The sequence below is a fragment of the Quercus robur genome, chromosome 12 (assembly GCF_932294415.1).
Source record: "Quercus robur chromosome 12, dhQueRobu3.1, whole genome shotgun sequence".
In the NCBI taxonomy this organism is placed as follows: Eukaryota; Viridiplantae; Streptophyta; class Magnoliopsida; order Fagales; family Fagaceae; genus Quercus; species Quercus robur.
In genome coordinates, this window is record NC_065545.1 from 40,885,078 (window position 1) to 40,909,089 (window position 24,012).

General features: G+C 34.6%; 2 protein-coding genes across 2 annotated transcripts; one reads left to right on the forward strand and one right to left on the reverse strand.

Annotated features, from left to right (window-relative positions):
- Positions 1-7,411: 7,411 nt before the first annotated feature.
- On the forward strand, positions 7,412-9,243 carry LOC126709652 (AAA-ATPase At3g28580-like). Its single transcript, XM_050409962.1, has one exon. It carries the CDS (start codon positions 7,530-7,532, stop codon positions 9,075-9,077), a length of 1,548 nt encoding a protein of 515 aa, XP_050265919.1. The 5' UTR covers positions 7,412-7,529; the 3' UTR covers positions 9,078-9,243.
- A 9,742-nt stretch (positions 9,244-18,985) lies between these two features.
- LOC126708515 (uncharacterized) lies at positions 18,986-22,534 on the reverse strand. Its single transcript, XM_050408304.1, has 5 exons — positions 22,312-22,534; positions 22,137-22,269; positions 20,399-22,025; positions 20,141-20,284; positions 18,986-19,903 (listed from the first exon to the last, which is right to left on the reverse strand). Exons 1-5 carry the CDS (start codon positions 22,532-22,534, stop codon positions 18,986-18,988), a joined length of 3,045 nt encoding a protein of 1,014 aa, XP_050264261.1.
- Positions 22,535-24,012: the final 1,478 nt, after the last annotated feature.

The following is a 24,012-nucleotide window of genomic DNA, read 5'->3' on the forward strand; positions in this document are numbered from 1 at the left end:
CAGGGGAGTACATGTTAGTAAATGAATAAGTTAATTTTGGTCATAAGGGCCCAGGAGGGTGGGTCGAGGATGAATGCCTCCTCGGCTAACCAAAGCCGAGGTCAGAAGAGTTGGTCTACCATCCGGGGGAGCACTCCAAGAAAATTCTGTTGATACGGATAAGCATCACAGGAACACAGGACAGGGAAGAGCCCTAAAATATCTAAGGAGAAAGTTGTTACTACCTCATTGAATGCTCTGCAGCTAACTTTCTGACTGCATTAATATGGAGAAGACTCTTGAATAGTACTGCATTGGCTACCCCAATGTATAGAAAGCTTGAGAGGGTCCGATGGGACAAGTACTCAAGTAGTGGCTTGGATGGTCAACAAGTGGAAGGCAAAAATCGACTAAAGAGAACTATATAATGGAAGAGACCCTTCATGGAGAAAGGATTGAGAAATCAAGAGAGAAACACTGCAGCAATCAGGAACCAAATTTGTAATCAAACTTAATAGAAATATATAAGAACTGATCTCCTCGGACTGTGCCGAGGACGATTTTCTTTAGGTTAAATCAATTTATTTTCCTGTTCTTATCATTTGAACCCACTCTATTTGTTGTCCAACTCATTTTAGCCTAGTTTTTCAACCCACTCTCTACAAATTCATTGTTTTGGGCTTTTTGGGCCTGAGTCCATCCATCTTTTGGGCTAGGGAGCCAATCCAGTCCTTACAGAACGCATGGAAGAAAATTTGGCTCCAACTGAAATCTAATTTAGAATCTTATTGGACTTGGACTTTTCGATTTTTATACTCAATAATTCACTTGGTACAAAATTAAAAATAAAATGGGATACGTGGCGCAAAATTGAGAATCCAATTAAAATGTAATTAGATTTTCTCTAAGTTTTGCCTATTAATATATATATATATATATATATATATATATAGAGAGAGAGAGAGAGAGAGAGAGAGAGAGAGAGAGAGAGAGAGAGAGAGAGATTATGTTTGTGTTCCTTGTTCCATCCAATAATAAGTATTCAACTCAGCATTTAGTATCACTAATATGTAACCCATGTATCTTCTAAAAAAAAAGCATGTAATCCATGTAAACACATAGATGCATTTAAAATTACACACAATTTTTATTATAAAAATACATATAATTAGTCAAATTATTTTAAAGAAAAAACATATAACATGTGCATGTGTGTTGATACATTTAAAATTAAACACAATTTCTATCATAAAAATATAAATAATTAGTCAAATTATTTTTTTTAAAGTAAACGTAATTAGTTATATATTAAAAAATTTACCCAAACTTAATACTACTTATGACCATATTTTTTTTCTAATTTTTAATAAAATAGAACGTGTGGTGATCTTTGTTGTGTGATAATTTGTATTGAGTATATATGATTATTTAAAAAAAAATTATAGTTCATTAATATTAGATTCTTAATTAGTATTTTGCACTCAATAACTCACTTAGCACAAAGATTAAAAAACTTAGGTGGATAATTATGATGTGATCCCTATATAATTTTATACATATGGCACAAAATTGGATTCTAATTTCAAATTCTAATTAAACTTTCTCTCCAATTACAATTATATAAATATATATATATATATATATATATATATATATATATAATTTAGAATCTAATTGGATCTTGACTCTTCGGTTTTTGCATCCAATAATTCACTTGCCACAAAAATTAAAAAATGATATGGGACACATGGCACAAAATTGAACTTCAATTAAAATTTAATTTAGAATCTAATTTATTTTTAGACTCTTTGATTTTTGCACTTAATAATTCTCTTGACAGACAAATTTAAAAATTAGATGAGACACGTGACTCAAAATTAGATTTCAATTTAGAATTTAATTAAATTTTCTCTTAACTTTGGCTATTAATATATATATATATATATATATATATATATATATTAATAGGTAAAGTTGAGAGAAAATCTAATTATATTTTAAATTGGAATTCAATTTGAGTCTAATTTTGCCTCACATGTCCCATCTAGTAAAAAATTTTATATTTTTGAACCAAGTTAGTTAGTTCAGTGTAAAAAGTTGGATTTCAATTAGAGTTTAATTTTACGGTACGTGTTCCATCTAATCGAAGTTTTAAAATTTTATGCCAAATGAGTTAATTTAGAGTAGAAAACGAGGAGTCCAATATAAATAAATTATAAAAAACATAATCATATATCTAACACTATATATAAAATTAGAGAAAGAGAGAGTTTGAATAATTTTATATTTATGAGCCTTTTTTTTATGAATAAAAAATATTCAAATTTATAAGTCATCTATATATATATATATTGTGGGGGTGAAAGGCCAGGGAGCTTATATCTATGTATATGTTGGGCCAAGGGTCCAATCTGAGGAAGAACTCCTCCTCGGCTAGACAAGGCCGAGGACAAAGGGAATGGTTCGCCATTAAGAGCGACACTTCGGACCATTCCATGAAAGAGGATAAGTATTGAGAAAGAACAGGACAAAGGAAGGCACAGAAATATCTAAGAGAAAGTTGCTATTATTACATTAAATACTCTGCAACTAACTGAACCATATTTTTCAGCCTTTACAACCACTCCCAAAGACTTTAGGGAGGGGCTGAAAGAGCAAGTATTAGCACTATCAATCTAAATCTACACGTGGACGGTGAAAATGAGAGGAAGATAGTATAAAATAGAGGAGAAGGGAAAAAAGAAGGGCCAGAGCAATCTGGGTACCAAACTTGTAACAAAGTCTTAAGAACAATATTTATGAATCAACCTCCTCAGGTAAAATCCGAGGACGTCTTCCCCTAGTAAACTTTTGTTATCTTTCTTTCTTTATCATCAAAACCTATTGGCCGATCATCTAATTCGCAAAAGTCCAGGTTTCCAACCCATTCTCTACAAATTCATTGTATTGGACTCCTTGGACTAAGACTCTATACATTTTAGGATTGGGCTTCAAATTGTGACCCTACATATATATATATTAATAGGTAAATCTTAGAGAAAATCCAATTAGATTCTACAATTGAAGTCCAATTTTGCATCATATATCCTAAATTATTTATTTTTAGAGAGAGTTTTATTTCTTATTTTTGGAATCAATTTTGCATCATGTGGGACTATATCATAAATATTCATTTAAGTGAGTTATTATGTACAAAAACCAAAGAGTTTAGAATTTATAAACATTAAAATATTTTAAAAAATGGACAATTTACATTTTCTACCTAATAACATTCTTATAAGACTTTTCAAAGAGTTAAAATAAAAAATATAATAATGACTATCAATAATATTTAAATTATAAATGTAAGATTATTATACTATGCATCTTAATGTGTATCTTTTAAGTATATCCATGTATATGCATGAGGTAACAAGTTAGTCTATATTAATAGGTAAAGCCGAGAGAAAATCCAATTAGAGTCTAATTTTGCACCACGTGTCTCATCTAATTTAATTTAAAAAAAATTTATGCCAAATTAGTTAATTTAGTGTAAAAATTGGAATTCAATTAGAGTTAATTTTGCGCCAGGTGTCTCATCTAATGTAAGTTTTTTAATTTTTGTGCCAAGCGAGTTAATTCAATGTAGAAACAAGGAGTTCAATATAAATGAACCATAAAAAAACACACACACACACATATATATATATATATATACCATGACTATATATGGTCCATTACTAAAACATAATCAAAACTGAATTTTGCTTTTGTTAGCTTTCCATACAAATTAAATTATTTAAATTTTTTTTCTCTGAAATAATGAACATATTTTTTATATTGCTTCTATTCAAATATTTTGTATGTTAGGATCTTGAATGTAACAAATTGTAATTAAGCTAAATGATCTCATGCACCTATTTCCATTCAATTTAGGAGATACTATTGGACCAATTTATTCTTTTAGTTTATGTTGAATTTGGTAGAATTTCACGAACATTAATTGTGAATTAATATTGTATATGTAGTATCCAATACTAATTTTCAAAATTATATACATAATAATAGTATAATGAGAAACTTCACATAACCAATATCATAAAAATTGTAAGAAAAAACTATTTTAGTATCTCCAAATATCCTGATTGAACTAATATCCTATATGTTTTCTAATCTAAGTTAATATCAATAGCACCACTACAATTCATCATGCCCGTGCGTAAGCACGAGTTACATGCTAGTATATATTAATAAGCAAAATTAAAAGAAAATCCAATTAAATTCTAAATTGGAGTCTAATTTTGCGCCACATTTTTCATCTAATTTTTAAATTTGTGTATTAAGTAAATTATTAGGTGCAAAAATCAAAGAGTCTAAATTTAATTAGATTCTAAATTGAATTTTAATTGAAGTTCAATTTTGTGTCATGTGTCCCATCTAATTTTTTGTGGCAAGTGAATTATTGGGTGCAAAAACCGAAGAGACTAGATCCAATTAGATTCTAAATCATGTCTAATTTTGCGCCATGTATTTTGTAGGGTCACAATTTGAAGCCCAAGCCCAAAATGTATGGAGTCTTGGTTCAAGGAGCCTAATACAATGAATTTGTAGAGAATGGGTTGGAAACCTGAACTTTTGCGAATTAGATGATCGGCCAATATGTTTTGATGATAAAGAAAGAAAGAAAACAAAAGTTTACTAAGGGAAGACGTCCTCAGATTTTACCCGAGGTTGATTCTTAAATATTATTCTTAAAACTTTGTTACAAGTCTGGTACCCAGATTGCTCCGGCCTTTCTTTTTTCCCTTCTCCTCTATTTTATACTATCTTCCTCTCATTTTCACCATCCACGTGTAGATTTAGATTGATAGTGTTGATACTTATCCCATCAGCCCCTTCCTAAAGTCTTTGGGAGTGATTGTAAATGCTGAAAAACATGGTTCAGTTAGTTGCAGAGTATTTAATACAATAGTAGCAGCTTTCTCTTAGATATTTTCGTGCCTTCCTTTATCCTGTTCTTTCTCAATATTTATCCTCTTTCATGGAATGATCCGGAGTGTTGCTCTTAATGGCAAACCATTCCCTTTGTCCTCAGCCTTGCCTAGCTAAGGAGGGGTTCTTCCTTGGATTGGGCCCTTGGCCCAACATATACATAGATATGGGCTCCCTAACCTTTCACCCCCCACAATATATATATATATATATATATATATATATATATATATATAGATGACTTATAAATTTGAATAATTTTTAGTTATAAAAAAAGGCTAATAAATAAAAAATCATTCAAACTCTCTCTTTCTCTAATTTTATATATAGTGTTAGATATATGATTATGTTTTTTATAATTTATTTATATTGGACTCCTCGTTTTCTACTCTAAATTAACTCATTTGGCATAAAAATTTAAAAACTTCGATTAGATGGAACACGTACTTTAAAATTAAACTCTAATTGAAATCCAATTTTTACAATGAACTAACTAACATGATTCAAAAATTTAAAATTTTTTACTAGATGGGACACGTGACGCAAAATTATACTCTAATTGAATTTAAATTTAAAATATAATTGGATTTTCTCTCAGCTTTACCTATATATATATATTAATAGCCAAAGTTAAGAGAAAATCTAATTAAATTCTAAATTGGAATCTAATTTTGAGCCACGTGTCTCATCTAATTTTTAAATTTGTGTGTCAAGAGAATTATTAAGTGTAAAAATCAAAGAGTCTAAAAATAAATTAGATTCTAAATTAAATTTTAATTGAAGTTCAATTTTGTGCCATGTGTCCATATCATTTTTTAATTTTTGTGGCAAATGAATTATTGGATGCAAAAACCGAAGAGTCAAGATTCAATTAGATTCTAAATTATATATATATATATATATATGTAGGTACCAAGAATTTTTGCCTTTTGGCTTTGGCTTTTTTGGCTTGATTGTCTTGCCTTGCCTTGACTTGAATTCTTAATCCCACATTAAAAAGATGACTTCCCTCTTTCTACCTTATAAGGCATGAACCAATGAGAAAGAGTACCACATTGGCTTGATCCTTTTATTGTAGGTACCAAGAATTCTTGGCTTTGGCTTTGGCTATTTGGCTTGATTGCCTTGCCTTTGCCTTGGCTTGAATTCTTAATCCCACATTGGAAAGATGATTTCCCTCTTTCTACCTTATAAGGCATGAACCAATGAGAAAGAGTACCACTAGTTTGGTTTTCTAAAACTAGTGGTACTCTTTCTCATTGGTTCATGCCTTATAAGGTAGAAAGAGGGAAGTCATCTTTCCAATGTGAGATTAAGAATTCAAGCCAAGCCAAGGCAAGGCAATCAAGCCAAAAAAGCCAAAGCCAAAAGGCAAAAATTCTTGGTACCTTCAATATATATATATATATAATTGTAATTGGAGAGAAAATTCAATTAGAATTTGAAATTAGAATCCAATTTTGCGCCATATGTATAGAAAGCTAACAAAAGCAAAATTCAATTTTGATTCTAATTGAATTTTCTATAAACTAAGGTTTAATATTTATATATATAACCTAGTTAGTAATGAACTGTACATAGTTATGGTATATTAAATAAATAACTTATAAATTTGAATTGTTTTTAATTATATGATTAGGTGTTTTATGCTATATTTATATTGGATTCCTCGTTTTCTACACTAAATTAACTCATTTGGCATAAAAATTAAAAAAAAACTTAGATTAGATGGGACACATGGCGCAAGATTAAACTCTAATTGAAATCCAATTTTTATACTAATTTATCTCACTTGACACAATAATTTAAAACTTAGATTAGATAGGATACATGACACAAAATTAGACTTTAATTGAATTTAAATTAGATTTTCGCTCAAATTTACCTATTTTATATATATATAGATACATAGATAGATAGATAAAAGTAATAATAAATTTATTGTGTATCTAGATTTATTGTTAAAATTTTATATCACGACATCATGCATGATAAATGTGATGTATGTTACATCAATAATATAATTTAAAGTTTAAATTACTTTTTGGTTTTATATTTAAAAGTTGACACATCATCTTGTAACATTTATGTAATAAAATATTAGTAAATGTAGCATTATTCCAAATAATTTCACAAGTTTCATTAGAGAAAGTGCAGGGATGTAACAAAATTTTAAAGCATTTTTACAACATTTTTGTTTTGTGTTGCGGGTGAGTCTCATACAACTTCCTTTTTAATTTAATTTTATCTTATTTTAAATAGTTTAAACAGTCATTTAATACGTTGTTGCAATCCACCACACATTCATTATCATATCAATTGTAGACAATTTGTAGTAAAATTTGTAACAATTTTGATATATATATATATATATATTTGTAAACTAGTGTTGAATGATTGAATCCACGTAAAAATGACTTTAAACCCATCACAATCTCTTATCACTCCAATAATTCTGAAATGAATAGTTCAAAAGAAATAACACTAAGCTCTACAATGTTTCTATATATAGCGTAGCTCAGCACTATTCCTTCTTGAGCAAGATTCTGTAACAATTTACAAAAGTTTGCAGAAGGAAAATGATGACGATGATGATGGGGGAGAAGTGGGCTCAACTAGGCTCAGTGATTGGGAGCATCATGTTTGCTTGGGCCATGTTTAACCAATATTTCCCTCAACAACTTCGTGACTTTATCCTAAAATATGGTCAGAAATTTGTGGGCTTCTTGTCCCCCAATATCCACATCACGTTCCATGAATTTTCTGGCGAGTATTTCAAGCGCAGTGAAGCCTATGCTGCCATTCAAACATACCTCAGTGACAAGTCCTCCATGAAAGCTAAAAATCTTAAAGCAGAAGTTGTCAAAGACAGTAGTCAATCTGTGATACTGAGCATGGCTGAGAACGAAGAGGTTACTGATGAATTTGAAGGTGTCAAGCTTCTGTGGGCTTCAATGAAACACGCCCCAAGAACACAGTCATTTTCTTGGTACCCGGAGGCAGCGGATGGGAAGAGGTATTACAAGCTCACTTTCCACAAGTCTAAACGAGAATTTGTCACTAGAACATACATTCATCATGTACTTCAAGAAGGGAAGGAAATAACGGTGAGAAATCGACAAAGGAAGCTGTACACTAACAATCCAAGCCAGAATTGGCATGGATACCAAGCACGCAAATGGAGCCATGTTGCTTTTGAGCACCCATCAACTTTTGATACTTTGGCCATGGAGTCAAAGAAAAAGGAAGAAATAAAGAATGACCTTACTAAGTTCAGCCAGGGAAAAGAGTACTATAAGAAGATTGGTAAGGCCTGGAAACGTGGCTATCTTCTTTATGGTCCTCCTGGAACTGGCAAGTCTAGTATGATTGCTGCCATGGCAGATTTCTTGAAGTATGATATCTACGATCTTGAACTGACAACGGTTAAGGACAACACGGAGCTGAGGAAGCTTTTGATCGAGACAACAAGTAAGTCTATCATTGTGATTGAAGATATTGATTGCTCACTTGATCTTACTGGTCAGAGAAAGAAGAAGAATAAGAAAGTGGAGGAGGAAGAACCGAAGGATCCTGTTAGTAAAATGGCCAAAGATGAAGAAGAAGAAAGCAAAACTAAGGTCACTCTCTCTGGGTTGTTGAATTTTATAGATGGAATTTGGTCAGCTACTGGGGGAGAGAGGCTCATCATTTTTACGACTAATCATGTGGAAAAGCTTGATCCAGCTCTCATCAGGAGGGGACGTATGGACAAGCACATAGAATTGTCCTATTGTTGCTTTCAAGCATTCAAGGTGCTTGCCAAGAATTATTTGGATGTTGACTCACACCAACTGTTTGAGACTATTGGCCATTTGTTGGAGGAAACCAATATGACTCCTGCTGATGTTGCAGAGAATTTGATGCCCAAGTCTCTAACTGAAGATGCTGATACATGTTTGAAGAATTTGATTGAAGCTTTTGAGACTGCTAAGGAGGAGGCACGAAAAAAGGCTGAGGAAGATATGCGGTTAAAGGTGGAGAAAGAAGAGAAAGAGAAGCAACAAGTTGCTCAAGAAGATGAGAAAGTTGATGAGTCATTGGCCAAAGAAGTGAAAGAGAATTGCGTTGAACTTGTGAAAGGCTGATTGGTTTAAATTTTAAATTGGATCAATTTTATGGTTTATATTAGATGTTATAAATCTAAATGTGTATTTAAAGTTTCTAGATCTTTTGATTTAGGGAATAACCCTTCTGTTGTGTAATGTTGATCAAGAAGACATGATTGGCAGCCTCTTTGCTGTTTTTGTGTTTTGTTTTGCCTGTTTTAGTTATTAATATAGTTTTTCTGTTATTAAAAAAAAATCAATGTCACTTCACTTAAAATTTTTATAGGGTCATGTTTTAACGAGTACTCTTAGAGTATTAGTTAATAATCCAATTTAGGAAAGTTTTGATACCATTTTTATAAAAAATAAAAAAAAAATGTCAAAATATTAATTACTTTTTTTTTCCCATAAAAACTTTTTTAAAATAAATTATTAACCAATACTCTAAAGGCATTCGTTAGCATTTTCCAATTTTATATAACATCAACACTCTATAGATTTAGGAAATAAAATAAAATGAAGTAATTTCATTTAAAATGACGATGATCATTTCCCATTTAAATGGCAGTCATTAAAAGTCTAAAAGTATATATAGAAACTTCATCTTAGTTAATTAGTCTTTGTTTTGGAAATAAGCTTTGTAAATACTAAGTTTGTGATTGCTTTTTTAATTTGTAGTTATCTTCTGAGTTTTGTTTTTACCATTGTAAGTTACAGTAATCACGAGGTTCATGTCATAATGGGGGATGTAATTTCCAAGTAACCATTCAAGTGATAACCATTGAAAGTGTAAAAGACTAAAAGTCACTTGGAGATGTAAACTTAATTAGGCTTTGTGTTAGAAACAAATTCTATATTTACTAAAGTATGGTCCCTTTGTCGTACTTGAGAAATGTGTCACGGAGATTATAGATAATTTATGGTGGGCCTTCGAATGAGGGAAAGTTGATTCTAGTGCTCCTACAAAATCTGCTTTTGATCCAATTTTGCCGCTACCAGCGCACAAATTTCAAGCCCAAAGCCCAGAAAACATATTATAAATTTATAATTATTAGAATGGGTTAGTGAATAATTTCCTTCAGATTGAACATTGGATATTTCCTTCTTGGCTGTCGAGGTTAGACCACAATTCTTGCAGACTTAAGAACTATCAAACAATTTTATTTAAATCTATGATGTTTGGGATTTTTCTCAAAGACGACCTTCTTTCCGCGTCCCAACAATATGAATTTATCATGATTTTTTATTAGAATTTGTGATGTGCCTTCATGTTAGAACCAGTTTCTCTCTCCCTTAAAAAAAAAAAAAAACAAGTATTTCTTAGAAGAAGAGCACACGAGTAAGTGAGATTTAGAGGGAGAGGATAAAACTAAGTGGTGCATGTCTTGTTTTTTATTGGATTTTTTCTACAGTCTTATTGAATTTTTGGGCTTTTAGAAGATGGGATGATAAATTTGCAAAGGGTCGTCAAACTAGATGAAGTCCCATCTGGGTTTTTCTATTTTCCTTGCTAAGTTGAATAAGCCTCTTTTTTTACAGCCGAAATTAGGGTCAATCCTTCCTATAATGTCCCACTCACTTGAGTTGAGACCAAAAACCTTTTGGATAATGAGCTCTTGATTAGCCTTTATAGATGTGGACTTTATTACTAGAGTTGGTGATTAGAAGAAAGAAAGAGCTTCCTTGTTAATTTTTGCCGTGAGTGAAATATTTCTTATTCGATTGAATAGAAAATAGATTAGGCAAAATGCTCAGGTGGGTTGACTTTGATAGAGACAAAAGTGTTATATGAGGGGAATAAATGGTGATAGAGGCCCATTAAATGGGTGATTGGTCTGATGGTGTACGTGAAAATGGACTTGAGAAGCATGAAAACAAATCAAAAAATAAGGTAAGATAGGAGTAGAGAGATGTGTTGAGGTCTAAAAAAGGTCATAATAAAATAAGCCCAAAACAGAAGAACAAGTCAAGCCCAAAAGGAAAAATTCAGGCTAAGCCCAAAGCAATAGATACGGATGACTCATGGGGGAATAAAAGGAAGGCCCAGAGGATCCTGAAGCCCAGAAAAGAAAGAAGCATCCAAAAAAGAGACCACGGCAAAGTATAGAGAAGCAAGGATCCTCAATAAGCGCAGATCCCTTCAAGCACAAATAAAAAAGAAGACCGGGACAGATCGATAGAAAGAAGACAGAAAAAAGAAAACAAGAAAACAAAAGAACGCAAGCGACCCTTCATGGCACAGACAGAAGAGGCGTCGGGGAACCAAGACAGGGAAGAAGAATGATAACAAAACGATTTTAAAAAGGCAGAACAGGATTCCGCCCAAATAGGAAAGAAACGGAAAAGTAGAAGGCGCCAGAAGTGGGGATGCCGAGAAGGGCATACCTTAGCACGTCCCAAAGAGGATGGCCAACCAGAAGCTTTCGAAGGAATCAGAACCAAGAGAAGGAAAGAATGAGAGAAAACGGAAAAGGGACTTACCGAGACGATGGGGACAGAACATGCTCTGTTTGCAAAAGAACAAAACAGGGGAACCAACGGTTCCCCAGGACGCCCAGAAAACTCCACTATAAAAGGAGGGGATGGGTTGTGAAGAAGGCAGCGAGGAAAAAAGAAAAGAAACACAAGAAAGAAGAAATTCTCTAGGAAAAACCATCAGAAAAATCTGTGCAGAAAGAAAATACTAAGGGAAAACAAATACTGCTTCCCGATATCCTGTAAAGGCCACTATTGCACATACTCGGATTCAACGAGAATCAAACTTTGCAAGTTTTGAAGGCTGAAATAGCCATTCAAGACTGCAATTTTTGAGCTTGATTGGACCTTGTATCACGTCCTAGTGAGCTTTCTGTAATCAAACAGATAATGTATTAATGAAATACTGTTTCATAATTCCCAGAATCCCCACAGCACTTTTTTTTTATCGTCTTGCTAATCCTGTTTTTCTTTCTTTCTGAACTTACGTTGTTAATTTTTGGCACTCTTCGATATCCTTGTTTGTCATTTTTTCTGTATATTGTCAGGAGTATTCTCTGCATTCACTTGATTCTTAAACAGCTTGTTAGCTGCGGTGAGTCAAGGCCCGGTCCACCAAATCCTTTCCTTTTCATTCAGGCCCGGGATCCTTGGGCTTGAGTATCCCGAAAAAGGCACTCTCACAAGATGATATATGCTAATCTAAAAAATGACAAATTTTTGTTACAAACCTAGTTGTAGTTTAAGGCTATAAATCCCATTAAAATTAACATAGCTATATATTTTAAAATTCTACCTTTTTTTTTTTTGAGAAAGAAAACTTTAATAGTTGGATTGCATATTCTTTATGTTTTTAATATATATGTCAAATTTCATACCAATCAAATGTTGTTTACTATGCGATCCATAAATTTATATTTTATACATTATTTTAAACTACAAAACTTGAAATTTAAACATTTAATTGATGACATAATTATTGATATTCGATCTTCTCGATATTTTGCAAACGTTAAAGGTATAAGAAAAAATGTAATTCAATGGTAGATTTGTCAAAATTCATATCCAATAAAATATGTATCAACTGAATTTGTAACCTTAGGCCAAATAACACATTGCCCATTGCCGGACCCAGTAGCTTGATGGTTCACCAGGCTAATAGGCGGCCCAGCCTGTTGTTGTTGAGGCCCATGGGTAGCCCACTAGCCCATTTGGTCAGGTCATGAGCTAGTTTTTATGCCCATGGGCGCTAGATGGGCTAGCCCATTAGCCTAGCCTATTGGCACCCCCAAATTGTTGCCCAGCCCGATATCTTATAATTCATTATAAAAATATGTAAGGGAAGTATGGGTCTTATGGGGGATTGATCTTGAGGCATTATAGATGAATTTTTTAAGAGAACTCCCCAAACTACTAAGATACTTAAAGTGATTGTATTAAACTTAGTCTACTAAATATAAATTTTTCTAGTACTTTGAAGTTGAATTAACCATTGCACATTTTTTTATTAAAAGATTAAAAAAACCATTTCAAGCCTCAGCATGTGTTTCGGAACAGATTAAAAATTGAAATTATTTTTCTATTCAGCTTATTTTTACTATTATTCATGGGCTTCATTGCACTTTTTAGTACTATTTATAGGCCTTAATGTTCTATTTCAACTAACTTTTACTTTTATCTACAGTACTTTCAGCAATAAGTTTTCAATTTTAGCAAAATAAGCGGTATCTAAATACACCCTTAATAAAAAAATAGATTTATTCTTCCCTCATAAAAAAATTGATTATTTCCTTATAAAAATAATAAAATAAGATGCTAACACAAGCTAATGGGTAGCCCACTAGGCCCAACGTAGTATCCCTGCCCGCTAAATACAAAATGGGCATTGCCCATGGCCAAGGACATGGGCTGCAGTTTTTTCTTTTGGCCTAGTCTATAAATTGGTCAATAGCTTGCTATGCCCATCCCATTGCGCCCATGGGCCAAGTTAAAATGGGTTGGGTCGGCTTACTCTATGGACAAGTTGACTACAAACTTGGTTGTAACCATTGGTTATGACTCTTGCTAAAAATTAAGATGACTACAACATTTTTTTTTTTTTTTTTAGAAACATATATTTTGAAAATCCAATCACTGGATTCTATGTTCTTTATGTTTTTAACACGCATGTAAAATTTCGTGTCAATCAGATGTTATTTTCTATTCAATCCATGAACTTATTTCTTATGCATAATTTTAGACTAAAAAACTTGAAATTTAAACGTTTAATTGATGACAAAACTATTAATCTTCAATCTTCAGAAAATTTTGTAAGTATAGAGGATATAAGAAAAAATATATAATTCAACAATGGATTTATCAAAAATTCACATCTAATAAAAAAATATTGAGTAAAGTTGTAACCATTAACTGCAACCAAATTTGTAGAGAAAGGAAAGACAAAGAGTGGAAATAAAGAGGAACATGAGAAGAATTGATTGATTTTTATGGAGGGAAGAAGAGTGCATTTGAAGGCCTTAAAAGAGGAAAGAAAAAACATTAATTATGAAAACTAAAAGGTTAGTAAAAGGAAAAAAAATAATGAATGAGCAATTAATGACAGGGAAATTGAATGGGTTTGTTGGAGAGAGAGGAAGAGACAAATGGGGAAGGGGAATTAATTGGAGAAATTAAAAGAGGGAAACCAAAAATTGCAAAAGAATTAATAAAGGGAAATGTTAATGGATGCCCTTAGGGCAATAATTAACAATCTATTTTAAGAAAAATTTTATAGGAAAAGAAAATTAAAAAAAATTAATGTTTTGATAGTTTTTTCTATTTCCCATAAAAAGTAATGGCAAAACTTTCTTAAAATGAATTGTTAATCATTACCCTAAAAGAATCCGTTAACATGAATAATTAAAGAAGAATGAAAAAAAAAAAAAAAAAAAAAAAAAAAAAAAAAGGAGAGAGAAAGCTAATGGTAAAACCCTACATGGCACAATATGGGAAGAGCATACTTTATTTATTTATTAATAGGGAAAAAAAAAAAAAAAAAAGGAAGAAGAAGAAGAAGAAGAAGAAGAAGAAAGAAGAAGAGTGGAAATCTATATCCTTTGAATTTCTAGGTGTAAGAATAATTAAGAAAGAGTAGAAATAATGAGGTAATAAACATGAGAAGAATTGGATGATTTTTTTTGGAGAGAAGAAGATTTTTTTTTTTTTGATAGAAGAGTTGAATGAATGGAAGAGGGAAGGATAGTTGATGGTGTTAAAAGAGGGAGGAAAAATACCAAGACATATCTTGAATTTTTGGGTAATGGCCATTACATCCTTGAACTTTTATTTTAGCTAATTTACTCATTGAACTTTACAAAAGTGCCAAATAGAGGCATCTATTAAACTGTCATCTATGATGAAACAACTAAAGCATTGAAAAAAAAAACACACACACACACACACACACAAATTGAAGTATTGAAAAAAGAACAAGTTTCATTATCCAACTCAAATAAAACCAATCTAACGAAATCATAGTATGGGCCTGCTTATTGGTCAATATATAGACAAACGTCACTAAGAAAGCCATTAGATAGTGATTTTTTTCCTTTTTTTGTCCAATTCATCATCAAGTTTAATCAAACACTTGATTGTTTGCTAAGACCAAAGGCCTGCTTGCTGGTTGAGAAAATAAAAGAAATATGAAATCAAAGCTATGTTTGTATGTCGAGAAAATGAAAGAAAAGAGGGAAGATGAAAAACACACACAAAAGCTTAGATCAACAATGAGTTCAACCAGTAGTGGCTATCGAACAATAATAGGACCATGACTGATAGGGTCGGACTTTAAAGCCTAGATTGGCAGCAGGAGTTCGAACTCCAATAATGCTGCAGCTTGGTTGAGAGATCCTCTCTCTCCCCTCGGTTTCTCTCTCCTGATAGTGCAATTGGGTATTTTTAATTTACACGTGTGTCACATGAGTGACTAACTTCTCTTTAAATGGCAGTCTAACTTATGCTTCTATTTGGCACTTGTAAAAAGTTTAATGAATAAACTGGCTAAAATAAAAGTTCAGAGAGTATAATAGCCACCACCCAAAAGTTCAAGGAGGTGTATTGGCATTTTTGAGTAGCTACCAAAAAAAAAAAAAAAAAAAAACCTCATACATTAATAAATCACAATTAATAATGAAGGAGCATGCAAATAAGGAAAAACAATTAATAGCATGGGGCAATTTAATGGGCTTGATGGAGAGAGAGGAAGAGACAATTAAATGGGGAAAGGGGAATTAATTGGAGATATTAAAAGAGGGAAACCAAAATTGTGAAAATACTAAATAATCAAGTAAGAAAAAAAAAAAAAAAAAGCTAATGGTATAATCTTTTGTGACACAATGGGAGAAGAGCGTAATCAAATTTTAAATCTTCCATTTTTATATATAGTATTGATATTTTCTTTAAAGATACGGTTAGATGTGAAGATACTTAATGTCTCAAATAAGGGTCATGCTCCATATTCACTACACAAGTATAAGTACTTATGGGAGTGTGGGAAGCAAGGGTCGGGGTTCAAATTTTTGGATGAGAGTTTCACACATATATACACTTAGATTAGGTTAGAGTAGAATTTTTATCTTGTATAAAAATAAATAAATAAATCCTTCAATTTTCTCTAATTTTTAGACATCTATGTGCAAAATGCAGCGTTTAAAATTTATTTCAATGGTCTTAGAGAAACCCATGTAAACAACTTAAATCAAATAAATGATTTGTGTCACAAATCTAGCTAAAAACTGGAGAGATTTTTTTTTTTAAGGAAAAAAAAAAGTTAGAATTAAAGGATTTAAATTCAAACATGTTTTTGTTTTTGAAAAAGGAAAAAAAAGAAAAAGAAAAAAAGAAACAACCTTCCCAGACAACATTATACTGACAAAATCCTTTTCTTAAGTTCATACTAAACCACGGAATTGCTGATCATTTTCAGCACCATAACTTAGGATAGTAGTCAGGGGCGGAGCTACTTAGCTCCTTGGGGGGGCCATGGTCCCCCCAAAATTTTTAAATTTTCCCTTAAGTATATAAAAAAAATAAAAAAAAATAAAAAATAAATAAAGACATGGCCCCTCCAAGAATTAAATCCGGCCCCCCCAAATTATTTTCAACAACTAGTCCAATACAACTTCAAATAAAACAAAAATATTTGTTCACATTCAGCCCAGCCAGCCAACCCAAAATCCTTAATCATACAAAATTCTTCTCCTCTAAACTAAAGACACTTCTAGCCCAGCCCAACCCCAAATTTGAAATCCCTAATCCTAATCAAACAAAAATCACCTCACGCTTCTGCCTAAATTCCTAGTCTTCATGTAGTCATGCCTCTGCGCTCTGCTTGACGGCCTCAGTTCATGCTGCCTGAATTCCCAATCCTCACGTCATGCGATCATGCCTAATAGCATAATAGAAATATCAAGCATGTGTATGTGATATCTTTTGCCAGTAAAGCAATTTATATTTATTTGATTTTATCTTTTTGTGTTTATTGTTATTGGATTCTTTATTCTTGACCCACTAACTCTATGACTCAGCCTTTTTGGCTTTTGTGTTGTTTGTCTCTTGAGTGGGTCCAGGTGGGGTGAGGGTCATGAGACTGTATAAGAATGAATTTATATGATAATTTATTATATCTCTCTTCCAAGTTAGTTTATCATTTTTTGAATTTATTTTTTATTTTTTATTTTTTTTGGGATTGAAATTAGGTGCCAAATAATGAGCAAATGACAAATAATTAATGCATTTTTTTAAGAAAAAGTTATATGCCATTCAAAACTTAGGTAATCTGTAGAAACAAATGTTGATACATCAATGTCTATTGAGCGTCCCTCCAAATGTACAAGAATTTAATATAAAGGGATAGACCATGATCCAGGATCACATAAATAAATATATGAATTCCCTATCAACGAACAAGATGTAATTCGACCTGCTTATCTCATAACAGGTTAGAAACATAGAGTATCCATATAAAGGACCGAAAAATTGTCGTCGTAGTTTCCAATTTTCGTGGTTTGAATCACATGAAAATTGGTCGAATTATATTTTAGTATATCTCAACTACAACCCGACCCCTCCAAGTAATTATTCCTGGCTACGCCCCTGATAGTAGTCATAGTGTTCTGAAAAAACATAATATGATGAAACTGGTAATTAATCTTGCTCAGGCTCATGGGTTGTATAGACTAGAGTACCCTATAAATTGAACGGTCAGGATTTATTTTGATTAATTGGATCACCTTCAATTTGAGAAAGCTGATATAGAGAGGCCAGGTTGGGAAAACTAAAATTGGACAAATTTGAATAGAAATTTCATAAATATTTGGAACTATTTGGTGCAAAGCAAAGTTTTCAATTTCAGAATGCAAATAATATAATGGATCAAAGAGGCCCAACTTGGGTTGTGTTCGATCTCAATTATGGATCAAAGCCTCTTCAATCCATTATTATTTGATTTGTTGTCTCTATTAGCTTTTTCAAGTTGTCACAAAGATTTGTCCCTTGCATTTCTCTTCTGGTAATAATTGATAATGGCTTAATTGCAACTAGACTTTTTTTGACTTTTTTTAAATCTACAAATTATTGGCTACTAACGGGATTGTAATTGGGTGTATTACTTTCCATTCTTATTTTAGGAAAAAAAAATTTGAGGTGGCAGTCTTTGATTGAAAGGTGTGAATATAAACACTTACACGACAGTTTTATTGAATTTAATATGTTGATTTTACTTTTCTTATTAAATAATTGCTAACATGATAAATTGTAGTAATTAGAATGAAATCAATTTAAACTATTGACAACACTTTTATTTTTATTTTTATTTTATTTTTATTTTTTTGATGGCAAGACTGAAAACTTTATTAATTCACTGGAATAACATTTACATCATGGATAAGAGCATGTTCTAAAAAACAAGGAAATTCTTCAATCCAAGTACAATAATCATCAATGCCTTTGGCATATTTTGCTAAAAGATGAGCTGGTCTATTTCCTTCACGCCAAATATAGGAGAACTCGACATAACGAAACTCTGAGCAAGCAGTTTGCACACCAAGAATCACTGCATCAACTGAAGGAGGAGGCGTTGACAGGCCCTGAAGTGCACAATACACGTTCAAAGAGTCACCTTCCAGGATAAACTCACGCACGCCAATATCTTTTGCAAATTGTACCCCCATCTCCGCAACCTTTGCTTCAGCTTCTGCAGCGCCCAACGGAGCATGGAATTTTCTGCTCAAAGCTGCTACTACAGCTCCTTTTTCATCCCTGATGATAGCTCCAAAACCCACTGCCTTCAGGTCTGAGAATATTGCCCCATCCACGTTCACCTTATACACCAAACCTTGTGGAGGGGCCCACGTTGACTGTTGAGTTCTTGGCGTGCATGTGCTTGTGTCAGTACCCAAAACCGCATAGTATTCTTCTAGGAATTGTACTGCCATCTAAGACAGAGTCAGCCCGGATTTGCGTTGCCCACCCACTCTAACCTCATTCCGATTCCCCCATAACGCCCAAGCACACGTCGCAACTTTGGCAGCCATTTCCGGTGTACTGTCCTCCTCCATAAGCAAGCCCCACATAATATCCTTGAAGCTACAGTCACAATCCAGTTCAAAAGGCAGAGCTAGCTTAGAACTCTCCCACAACTCACGTGCAAACTTGCATGTCCAGAAGCAATGATTTGAATTTTCCGACGCCAACTTGCAGCCATCACATACATCTTCCATTAACACCCTTCGCCGAACTAAGTTTGCTTTTGTAGGCAATATGTCCCGGCATGCTCTCCAGGTGAAATGTTTGATTTTCGGAGGTGTAGCAAGCTCCCATATCTTTCTCCAGAACTTCCTATTTTGCCTATCATCAGAGCACGACCCACTCCTCACCCCTTTCGTCATTTCCACTGCCACCCAATATGCACTTCGTACCATAAAGACACCATTAGAACTACATGCCCAAACTTGCTTGTCTGCTGGGAGATGCGCGCTCAGAGGAATACTTTTTATAACCTCTGCTTCATAAGGTAGAAACAGAGCATCAACCACCTCTGTTTTCCAGCTGGCCTTCTCCTTATCTATCAACTCACTCACCATTGTTTGACCATGCAAAAACATTCTAGGAGAGGTGACTTTGTAAGTGGAGGGCGTTGGCAGCCATTTGTCTCCCCAGACTCGTACATGCTCCCCATTTCCAATCCTCCATCGCAGACCCTGTTTCACAATTGTCTGTGCTGCCATGATACTGCGCCATGTATAAGATGGATTATTACCCAGAGAGGCCTGAGAAAACTCACAGTGTGGAATATACTTGGCCTTGAGCACTCTGTATGCAAGGGTGTCATACCGATTTTGAAGCTGCCAACCCTATTTTGCCAAAAGAGCTAGATTAAATTCTTTTAACTTCTTAAATCCCAGACCCCCTTCTGCCTTAGGAGAACACAGTTTATCCCAGCTCAGCCACAACATCTTCTTCTCATCCTGCTTTTGGCCCTACCAGAAATTCCGAATCAAGCCAGTAAGCTCCGCACAAAGAGAGTCAGGTATTTTAAAGCAACTCATAGTATAAGTTGGTATAGCTTGAGCCACAGCTTTGATTAAAACCTCCTTTCCAGCCTTAGACAGCAGTTTTTCTTTCCAACCGGCTAACTTTTTCTTCAGCTTCTCTTTGATGTCATTGAATGTGTTCCTTTTGCGTCTACCTACTAGAGACGGCAATCCCAGGTATTTTTCATGCAGCTTAATTACCTGAGCACCAAACTTTATTTTAATCTCATCTTGAATCTGACTTGGCGTATTGCTACTAAAAAATAGCGATGTTTTCGCACGATTCAGTTGCTAACCAGATGCACTCTCATAGACCTGTAAAACACTTTGAAGAGCATTGCACTCCTCTAGAGAAGCTCTACAAAAAATCAAGCTATCATCAGCGAAAAAAAGATGAGACAATTTAGGGCCATTTCGACAAACCGCTACCCCTCTCAATTGACCACAGTCCACTGCCTTCTTTATAAGTGCTGATAATCCCTCTGCACATAAAAGAAAGAGATATGGAGATAGAGGATCTCCTTGTCGGATTCCTCTGCTAGGGGTGACACTCCCACGCGGTTTACCATTAATCTTGAAAGAGTAGGTGACTGACGTAACACATCTCATGATTAAAGCTCTCCATTTGTCATCAAAACCCAGCTTCTGCATTACCTTCTCCAGCCAGCACCACTCAACCCTATCATAGGCTTTACTCATGTCCAGTTTTAGAGTCATCTCACCAATTTTGCCAATTTTCTTCTGACTGATATGGTGCATCGTTTCAAAAGCTACAAGAACATTATCAGTGATCAACCTGCCGTGCATAAATGCACTTTGGGTGTCACTGATAATTGAAGGAAGAATCTTCTTCATCCTGTTGGCAACAGCTTTGGAAGCAATTTTATACATCACATTGCATAAGCTAATTGGCCTAAAATCAGTAATTCTTTTTGGCTCTTTACATTTAGAAATAAGCACCACATGAGTTTCATTAAAGTTTGGAGGAACAATACCTGAGTTTAGAAAATCCAAAACTGTCTTTGTGACCTCTTCTCCCACCTTAGGCCAAAAGTGCTGGAAGAACAAAGGAGGCATGCCATCAGGACCAGGCGCTTTCAAGGGGTACATCTGTTTTAGGGCCCGCGACACTTCACAAACACTAAAATCTTTAGTGAGGTTTTGATTCATGGTCAGGCTCACCTTGTGTTGAACAACTTCTAAAATTTCAGAAAAATCCGTAGGGTTGTTAGATTGAAAAAGGCTTCTGTAATAATCCACCACAATGCTCTCCACCTGAGACTCATCTTCCTGCCACTGCCCATTTTCATCCAATAGGCCCTCTATAAAATTCTTCCTAAAGCGAGATGACGCTTTCTCATGGAAAAATCTTGTGTTCCTATCACCATTTTGTAACCAGTTGATGCGAGATCTTTGCAACCACATGGCGTCCTCCTTTTCTAACCAACAATTTAGTTCAACCCGAGTTGCTTTCATAGACCGTATATTCTCCGGAGACACAGGTTGTCTTTCTAGCCATTCTAAATGCTTTTGCAAATCAGCAATAGTTTTTCCCACGTGGCCAAACTCCACCTTATTCCAATCCTCCAACCTAGCCCTACAACGGTCCAAGCATGACATCAATGAAAAATCCGAGGCAATGGCCTTACCTTCATCCCAAGCTTCATGGACAATCTCTTCACATCTAGGTTCCTTTAGCCACATTGACTCGAACCTAAACACCCGGCCCATTTTTCGCATTCGCCTCCTTCTTACCATGTGCAATGATAGTGGAGAGTGATTCGAGGCCGCGGAGGTAAGGTGGAAGAGTTTAGCCTCCGGAAAGAGATCCGTCCACCCATTCGTAGCAAGTGCTCTATCCAGTCGTTCTCTGATTTGAACTCCAGCAGCCGTTTGATACAGCCATGTGAACTTTGGACCAGTATAGCCCAAATCTTTAAGACTGCACCAGTTTATTGTGTCCACAAAGTTACCCATTTGTTGCCGTGGCCTGTCACTACCACCTTCTTTCTAAAAAACACTTGCAATCTCATTAAAGTTACCAATAACTAACCATGGCAAATCTGATGTTTTACTAAGGTACCTAAGTTTTCTCCATGATTCAGGTCTTTTATTCATGTCCGGATCACCGTAAAACCCAGTCAGGTGCCACCAGCCTACCTCTCCTTCACCATGTACCAATGCATCTATATGAGATTAAGAATAAGTTTGAACATCCAGTTTTATACCTTCCTTCCAAAATAAAGCCAACCCACCACTTTTCCCTTCACTCGGCACAATGAGACCATTCTTGAACTTGCATCTATCACGAACCATAATCATCCATTCCATGTCTGCTTTTGTCTCCATAAGGAAGACAAAGTTGGGATCTTCTTTGGAAACCATCCTCTCCAAAGCCTTAACTGTCCGAAGGTTCCCAAGCCCTCGACAGTTCCAACTTATGAGACTCATTGAACCCGGCGGGGTTGCTCCGCAACCTCCACCGATCCTGAGTGGTTAACCGCAACATTGCTTTCTACAACAGAACTCTCTGCCTTCTTAAACTTCTTTGCATGCGACACGACCTCAACATCCGTCAACTTATTGTCTTTGCGTTTTGGGCCTATCTCTTCAACCATGCAATCCATCTCACTCGTGGGGTTGGGCCGTAGCATAATTCTGGACCATGTACCTTTTTTTGGCCCACTACGTTTATCAGGAATAGAATCTAGAGTATTCAGGTTTATTACGTCACCCTTAGATGGACTTTTATTCCTTGCATGTGTCTTATCTTTATTTCTGCCTCCACCACTCTTTCTACCTTTTTTCTCTCCGTCTCCAGCTGTCCAACCAACTTGGAAACTGCCCACCGAAATTATCTCCTTTTGATTACCCCCACTTTCATGCAATTTGTCTTCTAAAATCAACTTATTTTTTGCCTGTAACACCGATACCTCCAAAAGCGTCATCTCCTCCCCTTTTTCCTCACGATGATTAGATATATTCGAATCAGCATTTAAAGTCCCTGGAAAAGCGTTGATTGACTCATCCAAATCCCGCAAAACCTCCTCAAAATCCGGACTAACCGGATTCAGTTTTGTGCCTTCTCTGCTTGCCACCGACCCCTTTTCCGATGTAACCTCGGACACAACCACTGTCATCTGATTCGTAACTTGACCATTACTCACCAGAGATACATCCTTTCCTAGTATCGGCCTCTCCGTAACTCTGTGAGACATAATTTTTGTTCTCTGGCTATGCTCCTCGAAACCTTGCACTTCAATTGAGGTTTTCTTCATCTGATTCGGTTGAGTAGCCCAAATCCAGGGTCCAAACTGTTGATCCTCCGCTGATAAAGTCCCATTACTCTGAAGCTAGAGGATACATTCTTTATCATCATGGCATAAACTCCCACACCAGTAACAGAGGTTTGGTAATCGCTCATATTTGAATGGTACCCAGCCATCTGAATCTTGGTCCCATGTGACTTTACGTCCCTTGCACAGCGGCTTCGTAATATCAATAGCAACCCTTATACGCATGTAATTACTACCTTTCAACTCTGATGAATCCTTCGTAGGTATTACATCTCCAAGGGACTCCCCTATACTGATAGCAACCTCTGTTGACATAAAGGAGAATGGGAGTTCATGTATTTGCACCCAGAAGGACGTTGACCTGAACTTCAGATCTTGAATCGGTACTGAGCTATCATACCGCTCCATGACTACTAGATGCCTATCAAAAGCCCAAGGTTCACCCATCAACACCTTCACAGCATCAACCTCCAGTTCAAAATAAAAAAGAATCACATTTCCACCCGCATCATTGATCTCAAAATTACCTCTTGTTCTCCATATTGGTCGGAAGGTGCGAGCTACAGCCTCAATATTAATATTCCGACGCGTTAGGAATTTTGCTGCCACTACATGACTACCTGCTTTCTTCTT

What these genes read in the sequence shown, in the direction of transcription:
- LOC126709652 (XM_050409962.1), top strand. Translation starts at nt 7,530, where the DNA reads ATGATGACGATGATGATGGGGGAGAAGTGGGCTCAACTAGGCTCAGTG.
- LOC126708515 (XM_050408304.1), bottom strand. Translation starts at nt 22,534, where the DNA reads ATGAGTCTCATAAGTTGGAACTGTCGAGGGCTTGGGAACCTTCGGACA. An exon ending in AAAACATCAGATTTGCCATG is followed by an intron (nt 22,026 to 22,136) that starts GTTAGTTATTGG and finishes AAACTGGTGCAG; the next exon opens with TCTTAAAGATTTGGGCTATA. An exon ending in CTCTTCAAAGTGTTTTACAG is followed by an intron (nt 20,285 to 20,398) that starts GTCTATGAGAGT and finishes TTTGGTGCTCAG; the next exon opens with GTAATTAAGCTGCATGAAAA.